Raw genomic sequence first — 15,216 nt, 5'->3', positions numbered from 1 at the left:
GCCCCTCTACGGCCATTGCTATGACAACTGCGCATGCAGTTTTGAGTGTCACATTTGGGTTTCCACCAACCTGAGCGCGCGGACGCGGATGACCTGACTTCATCACCATCACTTTACTACATTTGTCTTAGTGGTTTCTCTGCTCCAGACCAGATGTGCTGCGGACGTCCGCTCAAACTGCTGCGGATGCCCTGTCACTGTTTCTTGTCTTTTGCTCATGTGGTGCTGGGCACGAGGCTGAAAGTTGAAGTCTCGCTCTTGAAGGCGTGAGCTCCAAATGCATTCGCTCCTGGGCCGGGAGAAGAAAGAAGAAGAAGCCGGGTTCGGGATCGATCTGTCTCCGGGCTTTTTGCCCCAAGCTGCCACCATGTTCAGCTGCGTGGGCTGCTTTTGGGTGCTTCTGTCCTCCGCTCTGGTCGCTGTCTGCAGCTTCAGCTTCATATCTCCTGCGTGGATTGTTAAGGACCAGCTGAGGACCAGCCACCAGCATCACCATCCCTACACCAACAGCAAGGACTCCGTCAGCTTCGGCTTGCTGTGGCACTGCTCGGAGTCTCTGGATCACATGTACCGGTGCTACACCTTCGGGGGACTGGGCAAATTTGCAGAAATCCCTTCCAGCTCCTGGCAGGTAGTAACGCACACACACCCCTGTCTACGTGACATGTGGATAGATGAAAGCATGTGGGGGCATCAAGTGGGTAGGGCATGGCAGCCTGCGTGACAATAGCAGGGCAGCTGCAACTCATCCAAAAACCATGAATCAGGAAAATTAAGTTAAAAAAAAAAAAAAAAGCAAGATTATTTGCATTTATTATGTCTTTCACTTCACAGTATTCACACATTTAAAGTTGTTTTACATTTCAGTATTGTTGTTGCATCTTTAGAAATCCACTTGACTTTGATTTCAAAGGATGTAGTGACTCCTGACAGCACCTTCAACATGTGCCACAGAAAACTGAATGACATTACAAAGCTGCCACGCGCCTCCTGAGTCAGTCTTCAAGGCAAGAAAGGAAAGGAAAAACATTCAGAGTAAGGCAGGGTGTTTCAGTCAGAAGAAATAATGCATTGATCAGGAGGAGGGTGCATCATACAGAGCAGCATCTGCAGCACAGCACCGCATACACACATACCAGCTGTGAAAGTGGCCCCCAGGTTGGTAGGTGGCTCTCTGATCAAGGCAAAAATTCCAATTCCCAGACTGGTGAATGTGCATTGGACCACATAAGGGATGTAAACAGCTGTGCAGATATAGCTAACAGCAACTAGCATCATAGATGTGTGTGTAAAGGTTGAACTATGGTGTTGGTGTTGCAATACTGTGGCTGTATTGCTTTGGATTTTAAGAAAAGTTTGGAAATGTGCGCTTTGTTGAACAGAAAAAAACAACAGCAGGGTTCACTAGAAGTCTTCCAAATGGGATGCAAGTTTTGGAATAATGTCAGTACTTACTTGAGGCTGTTTCTACCCCCTCACCCAGCACCCCATCCCACCCACTGAAAATCAACAGCACACCAGCCACCTCTGGAGTCATGATTTATGTATGAAGCAGAATTAGCATTTGAAAGGAGCTTATTAATAAGTACTGTTTGTGAGATTGCATTGCAAGTATCTGCAAAGAGGGAGGGAAAAAATGCAACGCCTAAATTTCATCTTATGGCGAATCACAGGTGCTGCAAATGCAATGCTGAACTGGGATCTCTGTGTGTATGTTCACCATATTTAACATGATTTTTTCATAATACTTAAACTTCTGTCACAAATCTGAGCATTTCCACTTCATGGTGGTAGAAAGGTTTAGAACTTTACTGTGATAAATCCATAAGATTGCTTTACAATCACTTCTCATAGATGCTTGAGTGAAGATTCTCCCCATCAGAAAGCCTTTAGCAGCTGCTGTTATCCTTTTTCGGACCTCTTTTATTAGGAGCCATCCACTCCGAGAGGAACCTGAGTAGACCTGCAGATTCTCTGACCCAGTCAACCAGACGTCACAGCTTATTATCAGTTAATTCATTGCAACTTTTTAGACAATCAATTATCCTCACTTCTCAGTAGTTTTCATACGTTTAGGGTCCTGAGCCCCTCCCATCATTTCTTTAATATTCTCAGAAAAATGCGAAATGATTACAGTGATTAAAATAAGTTGAAATGTGAGCAAACATAAAATTAAATGCACCATAAAAGACACAAACAATCTGTTGAATCCCAGTGAGCTTGAAAGTCAGTATTTGTCCATCACAGTCTGAACTGAGACAATCTTTCTAGTAATATCTTCAGGGAAAGTTCTCCAAGCTTCTTGAGGAACATTTCAAAGCTCTTTTGTGCTGTTCTCCATTGAGATGATCCGATACTGCTTCAGTAATGTTGAGGTCTGGACTCTAAGGAAGATTTATCTCTCCACACGAGCTGTTGCTACTGATTTTCAGTGCAGCTCTTGGGTCATTTGGCTTAGCTCTGCCTTTTGTTACTGGTTCCCTGTAAGAATGGCTTTTACAACCACAGAAAGCTTTTCTAATGAGGCGTCAGTGAACAGTTCAGATGCATCTCTCAGGTCCTGATTTAGATCTTTGCTGGATTATTTCTCCTTTTGTCTTCTGGACATTACTTTCAGATACCCATTACCTCTTTTGTTTTCCGCTGCACTCCATGCTGAGATTAGCCAAGTTTTTAGCGCTTTGCATTTTGAGTTTTATGTTTGTTTGGTTGCTTTGCGATGAGCTGGTGACCCGTTAGGCCTCAGCCCTTTGTGACCCTGTATTGGGATAAGTGCATTTAGAAGATGAATAGACGAACACAAGTTGGTTTGGTAGTTTTTTGGAGTTATATCTAAATAAGTTGGATGAATTATATGTGCTTTTTATGGATTTCCAGTAACAAAGTTGCTAAATATACCATTTAAAATGGTCTCTTTGCTGAGTCATGTTATGCAGAGACACAACACTTAGAGCTTTTTAAAGCTTCAATGATTCACGGGTCAAGTAAGCGGCTTAACCACAAACAAACAGATAGTTGTTTGGAAAATGGATATGTAGACGTATGATGTAGACGTACAAGACTTAGAAGAGTGAGAAAGCAGCCAGACAAAAACTTAAAAAGACATTCAGAAAGCCTTGAAAACTTGCTGAAAACCACTTCAAAATATTCCAAACTGGTTGCTTAGAGGCAAAATAGAAAGCTAAAAGGCGGCTTAAGATTTTTGCTCAGAGCTCTGTTTTAATGAATGGCATCACGCCCTTGGTCTACTTTCAGTCTGCTTAAAGCTCATTTAGCTAAAATCAGAGGACAGTTCGCCAGTCGCCAGTGTGCTAATTAGTGTCTACCCTGTTATGAGCTTCCCTCTCAGTGTATTAGTGACTGTGAGGTTGATGGAGCTGCTTTCCTGCGCAGAGCGACTCGTGTTATTACGACCGTGAACCCGAGTGCACGATCCTGATCCCACAGCCATTAATAAAGGTGAAGGGGCCATTAAGTTTTCATCAGGACCACTTTATTACTCCACCACTCCTTGGTGATGTGTGCTGGGCTCTGTTGATGTTTTCCATTTCCAACTTGTCAATAACCTGTGCACAAAAAAAAAAACCCAAACAGGATGTGCTGCTTTGGCTTGGAGCGACAACACACTACCCGGTGTGATATCGCGCACATGCAGACACCCACCCACCAACAAGCTATTGTATCCAGTCTGTTTGCATGTGTAGAAGCAGACAGCCATCTGTACTTTGAGCTCCGTCATCTCCATCAGAGTGGAAGAGAGAAGTCTCTGCTTACCTTAGAAAACCAGGATGAGGCCTGTTGATGTCATGTGAGCGGACTAGAGGAGGTTGAGGACAAAACTGGACAGGGGAGGAGAGGATGAGGCTCCCTTTGAGGCCGGCCTACTTGTGCTGTAGTTTCTTTCTGTTGGCTTTATTTTGTTGCCACTCCGTGTTGTCGAAAGGTTTTGCCATGGAAAGCTGCAGCCATCGCCAGGCTGGCAGGGCCACTGCCTCCATTTAGACACAGATGGACTAAACCCTGCGAGATCTTAAAGTAGGTGGAAAACAAACACGAGTTTGTATTGCATTCATGTCAGACTCAGGGGATGGAGATAGTGGGAAAGATTTCCACTTGCATGATCTGAAAGCAGCCTGGTAGATGAAGGCTGGTGGGGTTTTTAACCCTTCAGAGTCTGTTGGATTTCAGACGGATGCTATTGCTTGTTTTTTCAGTGATCTCTCAGGATTGGTAGTGTGTAATTCAGTGGGGTAAAAAATTGTGATCAATAGCTTATCTTTTTGGTGACCTACAGATGTTTTCCATGAATTTTTATCCTGTCCAGAGACTCTAAATGGTAAATCTACAATGAGTGATCAATGGTAACACAGTTATTTCATTCATTCATTTATTATCCTAACCACTTAATCCAATGAAGGGTCACGGGGAAGCTGGAGCCTATCCCAGCAGTCTTTGGGCGAAAGGCAGGGTACACCCTGGACAGCTCGCCAGTCCATCACAGGGTTGCACAGAGACAAACAACCACACACACTCATTCTTAAGGGCAATTTAGAGTAACCAATTAACCTGACATGCATGTCTTTGGATGGTGGGAGGAAGCCGGAGTACCTGGAGAGAACCCACACATACATGGGGGAGAACATGCAAACTCCACACAGCCAAGGATCGAAGTTCTAACCACTATTCCACCTGCAGCCCACAATTATTTCATTTTTTTTTTAAAATTAAAAACTATATTGCTATCACTACTTTGTTATTAAGAGACTTCCATTTTGACATGGAAATTATAATGAAGCTACTTCCTGTCAAACCTTTGACCAATCAGATAGCTTAAATTTATAGCAATGTCCAATCAGAAGCAGCCAAAGATCAACAAGTGACAGTGAAGTTATGAGTCTATCTGGAAAGAATGGAAATAGTTGGTTTTTTTTATTTTATTTATAGCTGGAATAAAGCCAAGAAGATATTTTTGATGGACCAAAAATGAGCTGAGTTGGAGTTTGTTTTGTGAGGATAGTAGGTGAATAGTAGCATAAATAAATATCAAAATAAAAACCTGCTGGAAAAAGTGTAAAACCGTAAATAGTTTCTGTTGTGTGTTTGTTTCAGTGCCAATACTTTTTCTCCTGGATGCCAAAACCTGCAAGAATGATAAGCAGGAAAAGCTTGATCAATGTTTAGTTACTTTTGGTTGGCCCTTGTGGTGCAATATTTATTGTTGCATTAAAGTTACATACATTTTTCCTCATAATCTGACAACTGAGACTGCTCCGAAAAATGATGTCTGTGTTTCACTGTGCCTTAAAGAAGAGTCGACAAAAACAAATATGTTGCCTAGATAGCAAAAAAATGACTTTCATTAAACGGGGTGGATTCCCACAGTAGAAAGTTATTTCATTAGAGCACATACCATTGCATGCTGGGATAGGATCCAGTTTGCCCGCGACCCTTAATTAGTCTAAGCGGTTAAAAAAATGGATAGGTGGGCATGTCATTGCTTGCATTTGCTCTCATACATGGCCTTGAAGAAGTCTTTCTAAATGTGAAAGCAAGCATTGGTGGAGAGGTGGTTGCCAGGCTGGACATGTCAGTTGGAAGAGGTGCGCTGTGACCTCCTGCCAGGTCGAGTGTGACGGAGAGGGAGCACACCTGTTAGCAGACATTTTCACCTTAACTTGTTAACAGCTTATGCGCCTCCAGCTGCTTCACAGCACTAAATGTTGGAGCTGGATTAGCTTGACCTCTGTAGTTGCCAGCCAAAAGATTGACACACACACACACATTCACACACGCGACAGCTTACATGTGGGTCTGGGCAAGGAGACGTTGCATCTGGATGCTCTTGGATTGCACTGCAAGTGCTTTGCCTTCTCTGTCTCTGCTATGATGTGTGCGCTCGCTGCTTTTTAAGTACAGCCCCACTGAACGTGAGGATCGTCTTGTTGTTTAAGCGAGCGGTGGCCGAGCTCCAGGAGTGCTGATTGGAAAATGTTCCACTTCATCCTCATCTTTTGTCTTTGCTTGAAATGGCAGCGTGTCAAAGCAGAGGTTCTGGACTGAAGAAGACCTCTGCCGAAATCCTTCGACACCAGAGACAAAACTGTCAGACCGTGTTGTCTTCCCCACATGCCAGGAAGATGTATTGTAGCCGTTACAGGAGATGTTTCACCGTGCCTAATTGCCAGCTACCTATGGGGAATGCTAACTGGCGCATAAACCATGCTAGACCCTCATTTCATCACTCAGTGAGCCAGAACTACTTTTAAGTAGGTAGATAACTCATTTAATGAAATCCAGTTAGGATTTCTCCGTCTGGCTGCGGTGCAGCTTTTGTGTTTGGCCTCCTTTGTTAATGTCGGAGTGTGGAGCATCACGCTGTATATGTTAACAGGAAGCTGGCATAATTTCATTGAGTTGTTTGTGTGTAACTTTGCAAATCCAGTTAAGATTTTTAACTTTTTAAGGGTCAACACATAATATTAGTTTTATGCTTTAAATGCTGCTTCGATGAATGCCTTTCTACAAGGTACAAACACATTTCCAGTTTCCTGTATGTGCAGAATCTTTTGATGAGGGGGGTCACGGATGAGCTTTTCCCAGCTGACGTTGAGCAAGAGGTGGGAATACAACCTAAACAGGCTTCCAGTCCATCACTGGGCAAACACACAAAGACAGATGACCATTCAAACGGACACTTACAGCCAGTTAAGCATTGACATTTATCCCTGTCTTTGGGCTGTGGGAGGAAAGCAGAGAAGCTGAACATGTCAGCTGCATCCCTTCAAGCTGCTCCATCACTGCAATTCCATGTGTCTTGGAAGGTTTTAAGATAGTAGTTTGGAGTATTAAGAATCAATAAGAAAAAAATGTTTTATTAGTATCTTATTTCTTTGCTTCTCTCTCTGGAATTTAGGTAATAATTGGCTGTTTTATCTTTTTACCTTTATATCTCACCTTGTAAACAGTTTACCTGTCTTGTTTATTATTGTTTTTTTCAGCACAATGTCGTATTTGTGATTTTAAAGATATTTTTTTCACATTGACATCCTGGATTAACACAGAGGGCCTAAAATCATACAAGAAACATAAAATCCAAGTTGAAAATTTTAGAGTTTTATCAGCAAGAAAAACCACAATCATGTCTAACAAACCATTTGTACAGCCAACAACGCAGATGATCTAATAAGACAAATGTACCGATTTTTCAAAACACAAAGCTATAAACAACTAATTATATTAAAATGCAGAAATGTCTCTTGTGGTTTCTGTGCTTCATTTACAAAAAACAATCAGTGACCATAAAGTGCCACATTGATTACTTGTTCCTCTTCAAAAAAACAAAACAAAACAAACAAAAAAAACAGTTCCTGTCCCCTAAAGCAGTGTTTTTCAACCACACTAGTGTGCCGTGAGAGATCATCAGGTGTGCCCTGGGAACTTATCCAATTTCACCTGATTAATCTAAAAAGCAGCTCTGTTTTCATCTAGGGCGCAGGTGAACAATAATAAAATTCCTTTTTCTTGTGTTTATCTTATTTCTATTCAAGGCCACTTTGACAAGATGGACTTTATATTAATAATATGGGCTTTTTTTTAAAAAATTTTTTTGAAATTTTTTTATTTTTTTAAAACATTTTGGTTTGTGGGTTTTCAATGAAAAAAAGTGTGCCTTGGCTCAAAATAGGTTGAAAAACACTGCCCTAAAGACAAAGAGGATGTTACAAGTTTACAAGGAAATTTTCAGGGTGTATTAGTCCTCCTGTCCACAAGGAGGCAGCACTTCTGTCTGCTTTTGTGGCTTTTAATCAGCCTCATAACTTTTCTTCCTCAGGACCCACATATAAATTTCGATTGGTAGATGTGGTACCTTTTCCAACCAATGGGAAGGGAGTTAGTGAATGTGGACAGAAAAATGGGGGGGGGGGGTTTACAATGTCAGATTGTATGCCACCATATCTTGTGTAATATATTAATATTCACTGATCTCCCCCTTTTTTTTTTTTTTTGCAAGACGATGGCTGACCTAGCCAAGAATGCTGGTGCTGACCTTGATAAAACAAATTAACAAATAAAAGAAAACTTTACAAATTTACACCACTACATTTACAAGCTGAATGTATTGAGGTGGAACACTGCTACCCAAAACAAAAGAACCAGATGACAGTGCCACCAGTTCTGGACCACATATGACTGGACTTTGAGTTGAGACAACCTGAGATTGATGTGGTTTTTACTGACAGATGGTGAGAGAATTTCCATATGTCCAGAACAACGCTGTTCTCTTTGACTGACTGTATATGAAAGGGCAGGACACTGTGATGAAAATATCTGTCGGTAAAGTGCATGTACATTGTGAGTTTGGGGGGGTGCACAGACAAAAAAAAAGGAAAAGAATGCATTTTAAAAAACGCCAGTGATTGTTTGTACTTAGGCGACCTGTAAAATGTAGTTTAGGACTAGATCAAGGGTGTGAGGGCCACAATCCTGCAGGTTTTCCATGTATCCCTGTTCCAACACACCTGAATAATCACTCATTGTCCAAAACTACATGGGCTGTTTGATCCATTTAATGGAAGCCAGGTGTGTTGGAACAGGGATACATCAAAAACCTGCAGGACAGCAGCCCTTGAGGACAGACTTTAGGCACCCCTGGAGTAGATAGTTTGAGATGTCATCTCAACTTGACCACAAGAGGTCACTAAGTGTCACGCGCAGTTTCTGTAAATAGCGATAACTCGAGCTGTTTTCACACAGAATGAGCAGTGATTATTGGTAGAACATATGGGTGATACGGTCTAAACTCTGGGAGGATAGAGGGCGCTGACGAATATCTGCCTGGAGCTCAAATCAAAGGATGCATGATGTGGTGCCAAAAAATTCCCTGTGGAAATCGCTGTTTTCTTTACATCATACTGGAAATAGGAGATAAATCTGCGTCTTGTGTTTATCAGTAACACACGTCTCATCATGTATTCACAATAACAAGTATTCAATTTAATTTAATTTAATTTTGACAGGCTAGGCACTAGGGGTGGGAAAATCTAATCAAAAAATTGAAAATCGGGATTTTTTTGCTTCACAATTTTAAAATCAATTTTTTTTCCAACTAAATAAAAATAACCCATTATAAAATTTTTTGTAATTTTATTGTTTTTATTGATCTTTTAACTTGTCTTCTTGGGTATTATAGCAGCAGAATGATGATATGACTAAAAAAAGAAGAAAAAAAAAGACAAGCAAAATAAAAAAGTTTTCTACATTTATTTTGTTTTTAATCTACAAAAATCAACAATATCAAAGAATTGTAAGAATCGCAATTTAAATCGAATCAGCACCCAAAAAAAATCTGAATCGGATCAAATTGGGACTAAAGCTTATTGTCACAGCCCTACTACGCACAAGCAACATAAAACTGGACAAAACTAGGGATGTGAATCTAACAACGACTCACAATTCAATTCCAATTTGATTCAGAATCGATTCTCAATTCAAACAGATTTTTTTTTTCATAACACTTAAGTAACAAAAGGTGCTAATTTTCAATGTAACTTAATTCTTCTATAAGCTAGAAAGAACTGAGAAATTATTAGGGCTGATTCGATTTAAATTTCAACATGTACAAAAGTTTTTTTGCAAGTCATTTTTCCTAATTTCAATCAGGAAAAACAACACTATCATTCTGCTGCTATAATGACCAAGAAGACAAGAAAAAAGATCAATAAAACAATAAAAAGGACAAACAATTATATAATGGATTATTTTTATTTATTTAAGATAAAAAAAAAAAAATTTCTTAAAAATATAGATTTTAAAATTGTGAAGCAAAAAAAATCCCGATTTTTGATTTTTTCGATTCGATTCCCCACCCCTAGACAAAACTAAAGGACATCTCAAAGCACCACCATGCTTGAAAATGAGTAGAAAGAAAAACTTATAATCATTTAGTATGTAGGTCAGCAGAAAAATGAATGAAGCAGTGACTCATATCAGCAGGCGCTCCCTCGCTGGAAGACAGGCAGTAAATACTCTGAACGATCTGCTGCTAGGTTCTCATATTGTTTCAGCAACTCATCTTCTGCAGATTTTACTCAAACTGGGAGGAAAATGTAACCCAAAAAAATCTAAGGTGAATATGAACATTTTCATTCAGAAAAACCACACATGTCAACCAGAGTCCAGCACATGTGAAAATGGTTGTAAAATACCTCTGTAATGTTTTAGACATTTAAATGAGTAGCACGTTAACCTAAATAACTCAACATCTGATGGTGCAATTTGCAGAAGTTACCTTAAATGTCCTTACTGCATTATTATGAGAAATTTCTACCACAATTTGTAATTCTTTACAGTAAACTGTTGTTAAAACCAAGTAAAATTAAATTGTAATTGACCTGCATGCATTAACCTGTGTGTCCTCTCTGCATCGAAGCATGCTCTTAGTGGAGATTGTGTTCAGAAGTCACCACCTGGTGTGCTGCCTTATAACCGAATGATGGACAAGGTCTGGCCTTTATCTCGCCGAACAGCATTAGAGAGAAATGAAGGCTCTGTGCTCTGAGCTGGCCTCCACCAGGGGGGCTTTAAGATCCAGTGGCAAACACATCACCCACACACACACACACACACACACACACACACACACACACACATACATACCCGAGGGACTGAGCATAACCCCGACTGCTTTCTGACAAACACATGGGCTCAACAGACTAGCAGAGAGCTCTGAAACCTCTCCTGCCTCTCCTGAACAGAAAGCTGTCATTTGGTGCTTGATGCAACCTCAAGTTGCTCCGTAGATTTATGGCACCACACACACACACACTCCATCACACATAGCCTTTCTGCTTTAATGCTAATGGGGAACCTCTGTGGTGAAATCCATTTGTGTGGAAGTGTGTCTCCCTGTTATAAATGATGTTATAGCGTCTAAGGCACATGTTCGCCCCTTCACCCCCACCCCACCACCACCACCACCACCATCCCACCTCGCACAGGGAGTTCACTAACCAGTTTGCACAAGAGACAAAAAGCGGACTTGTCTGGCTGCTTTTCCCTCCCGACCTCATTCTGTTTTCAGAGCTTTGTGTTCTTTCCACAGAGGCGCGTTCTACTCGCACACAAGTACGATAACAACTCTAAGTGAAGAGCTTACACCCGTACACTCGCACGCTGCTTTTACACATGCACGCAGTGAGATGAAAAGAAGGAACCGTGCAAAAAGAAAAAAAAAACCTCTTGCATCAGTGTGATCAAAAGAGACGTTGATGTGATGAGCAGTAGCTGTCCATGTCAGTGCTGATGCAGTAATTAGGGGTTCAGGGAGGGATGGCCGAGGGACGTTTGGGAGCAGAGATAAAGAAAAAGACTGTGTGAGATATTTGTTAAAAAAAAAAAAAAAAAATCTCCATTGCTACCCTGCAAACAGCCTCACTTACTCAACACCCAGTAGATTGTGGCATCACATCATCATCATATTCTAACAACAACCTGAACTTCTCTTCCTTTCCTACCACTTCCTGCTCACCAGACAGGAAATCCACCTGAAATTTCACCTGCAAAACACTGAATAGAAGGACTGAACCAAGACAAGACGACTGCTGTGGAAATCAAGTTATATTTTACTGCCGTCTCCTGGACCGAGTTGTTTTTCAGACGACCGACTCAGAGCGATGCTGCTTATCATCTTCATGCTGGACTGCTTGTGGCGGCGTGCCGCCTGGAAAAGCATGCAGCCACTGCTTTATGAGGCAAACACATCCTTGGCTGTAGGCAAGACCCAAATATAAATTAGTGGTGTTATGTTTTTGGCTGTCTGTTCACCTTGACTTATTCCTAGTGCATAAATAAACAGGAAAAAAAAGTAAGCAAGGAGCTGGGACTGGAAACACCGATAGATACTTGGTCCTTTGACAGTGAGGCTTGCGTGAAATGTGGCGCTCCGACTTATTATCATACAGTGCATGTTTACTTCAAGGCCACTGTTTGGTTGGTTGGGAAATTAATGGTTAGCAGTGTGTGTAGCGTAACAGTTTTCAGTGATAGATCTGGACATGAATGGGTTTCTTGGTTTGGGTCCTGACTCATTTTTGCTCTCTTACAGGTCACAGGTGCAAATCAGTCTCTCTGGACTGAACTAAAAATCATTAAACTCCTGCGACATTTATAGTTACATAATGCCATTTGACTGCAGTATCTGCTAGATACAATAATGTGTTAGAAGCAGCGTTTATAATGATGTCCTGATGTGTCAGACTGTTATTTATCATGTAATATCAACCTGAACCAGACAGTATTGCCAGTCCCTGATAAGAGCTGATCGTATAATTTGTCAGAACTCTGCTGGTTGTCTGTGAAAGGCATTGGAAGGAGTGTACTCATGGCTTTGCATTCATGGTGAAACTAATGACAAATCACACTTAAGTTTTAAAAGTTGAGTTTGCAAGTGGTTTTCTTTCATCTGTGCTGCACGTTTTAATTTATGTGGAGATCAACATATGGGGATTTGAAACATGAAAAAAGGCTTCTTTGCAGCTAAACATAAGCTCCTTTTGTTTTCACGAATTCTCAAGAGCTGGTATAGCTGATAGAGATACTAGGGGTGGGAAAATCGAATTGGAAAATCAAAAATCGGGATGTTTTTGCTTCACAATTTTAAAATCGATTTTTTAACAAAGAAATCGTTTTTTTTCCCCCAAACAAATACAAATAAACCAGTAAAAATTTTTTTTTGTCATTTTTATTGTTTTTATTGATCTTTTTACTTGTCTTCTGGGGCGTTAAAGCAGCAGAATGATGATCTGGCTGCTGTGTCGTTTTTTTCTAATTGAAATCAAGAAATATTATGAGCAAAAAAATAAGTTTTAACATTTATTTTGTTTTTAATCTACAAAAATCAACAAATCAAAGAATTATGAGAATCGCAATTTAAATCAAATTGGCACCCAAAAAAAATTGGAATCGAATCGGGACAAAAGTGTATCGTCACAGCCCTAATAGATACTGTCCAGTATCTATATCATTGTCATCATCATGATTATTTATTTATAAAGCATTAACAATGTTGTACATATTTGAATTTTCATACATACGTGTTTTAGCATCTTCATACTGACTGCAGAAATATATAAATGAAATGTAATAAACACTCATGTTTAATTTAATTTAATTTAATTTTGCATAACATTCAACCTTTTCCTTATTTGGTTTCATATAATGTTATACTTTTAAATATTCAGGTCATGATGGAGGAAAAAAATATGTATGCATGAGAAGTTTGATCTGCTCCCTCTCCCGTTAATCTCTTGACAACGGCTCAGATTTATCTTTTGCCCCAGATTTATCTTGTGTGTATGAAACTTAGTGAAGAAGTTATAACTAGCTCCACTTCCAGCAGCTACAACAGTGATGCTGCTTACACATAAATACTACATGTTGTAATATTATAATGATGCCGTGCACTGTAACACGCCAGCATCCAACCTTTGTTATTCAGCCCAACATCCACAATTCAAGTCATGTTGAGAGAAGACCAGCCAGGCTGTTGTTCCAACTTTAGACCTTTATGTAATTGAATCATATTCTATAGCAAAAGTTTTTATCTTCATTTTTATGCCAACATGCACAGTAACAAAGGCACTTTGTCTTTGTTCTGTTGCATGAATAGATGATTGTTGACAAAGAACAAAACAAAGAGGCAGATCAGTTCACTTGTTATTGTAAAGTTTTAAAGCTTCCACTAAAGCTTGTTGTTCGAAGATTTAGCTTTAGCTTCAGGAAATCTCCGCCGTTCCGTGTCTTTTCACTGAACCATCAGAGTAAAAAAAACATCGCAGTGAAGTTTCTCAAGTCAGTGTGATATGCGCACTCAGCATACCTGCGACCTCATCATGTCAAATCTGCTCTGCGCCAGCGGTCAGCTCTTCACATCCTGTTTGCCTTTCGTTCACTCCTCATGCTCCCATTCACTGCGTCGTTCCAGACAAAGCTGCTTCCTTACACACATTTGCCTCTTTTTGATTTCAGGCCACAAAACAAATTTGAATCAGCGACTGAAAGTTTGTCCATTTAAGACAGCGTGTCAGTCAGCAGATCCTGCATTGCTGCTCTGCTCTTAACAAAACTGAGACTTGATTGTTTAGAAAGATTACAACCAACATGAGTTCAAAACAAGAAAAATGTGTGGTAAACTTTGCCTATATTTACATACATAATAATAACCTAGACTGAAAGCCGGAAGCGACATCACTTTGCATTTTTGCGAAAGAAACAGTGTTAAGTAGTACAATAAAGCTGCTTTCATTTTGTCAAAACTTGTGACCAAAACCCAAATAATTTTAGCCACATGCTGCACAAGCTGCAACTTTCCTGTCAATCGAGTTAAAAAATACATTTTAAAACCCCCTTTCAACATCTGTTGTGTATGACAGTCCCCTCAATTACAGCGCTGAACATATTTTGATCAATAATTTGATTCTCTCCTGATATTGACTGAAATTTCTCAGATGATGCTGTGATTTTTAAAATTTACTGCCTAACTTGATTCACTGGAAATTTTTAAAGTTGGCACAAAGAGGATGGTTAAAGTAAATGACCATGTTGAGCTTTAGCAGTTGTTTAACTTTACTGTGCATGTAGCTGTAACTGCACCAAGTGCCCCCCCACACAAACCACGAAGACATGCGTTAGAGGGGAGAGCTACTTCTGCAGGTCAGGACAGGTGATCACCCACCTCATGAGTCACTGGATGTTCTGCAAGACGGTTGAATTGCTAATTAGGCCTGAAAAAGCTATTTACGTGCAGCTAAAAACAACTGCAGACAGAATAAGAGAGACGGCGAATGACAGAGGCAGGATGCACTTTTAACACTGAGCAACGAGCTAAATCTACTTGTGTGTCTTTAGTTCCCCTGAAAGTCCTCAGAATCTACCTGCAGGGTTTCAAAGATCAGCCATCGACTGCTGTATTGGCACCTTTTCTTTTAGCTGACCTAAAGGAATACTTCTTACATTAATTACTGAGATGAAAGTGGGAATTTTTCCCTGTAGTTTGTCTGTAAATTTACATTTCAGTGTGTTCCAGTTTTATACTGGACACTCATATGCATGACACTCATATCGAATACTCCTGAGCAGCTTTCTTCTGTCATAATAGCTGTCAGTTCGAAAGAAGATCCTCGGCTACACTTTGTCTTATTAAAGTGTTTGTGCAAAACT

At 40.2% G+C, this 15,216-nt stretch overlaps 1 protein-coding gene across 1 annotated transcript in view; it reads left to right on the top strand.

Moving 5' to 3' along the window:
- Positions 1–277: 277 nt before the first annotated feature.
- lhfpl7 (LHFPL tetraspan subfamily member 7) overlaps positions 278–15,216 on the top strand; it is a gene marked incomplete at both ends in the record, with an annotated part of 130,552 nt that continues 115,613 nt past the window's right edge. The window contains one exon of the mRNA XM_079247150.1: positions 278–631. Within this exon, the coding sequence (XP_079103276.1) occupies positions 278–631 (354 nt within the window). The remainder of the gene's footprint in view (positions 632–15,216) is intronic.

The sequence above is a fragment of the Telmatherina bonti genome (assembly GCF_933228915.1).
Source record: "Telmatherina bonti genome assembly, chromosome: 10".
Classification (NCBI taxonomy): Eukaryota; Metazoa; Chordata; class Actinopteri; order Atheriniformes; family Telmatherinidae; genus Telmatherina; species Telmatherina bonti.
The sequence above is the reverse complement of the archived record's forward strand: the minus strand, read 5'-3'. Positions and strand labels throughout refer to the sequence as shown.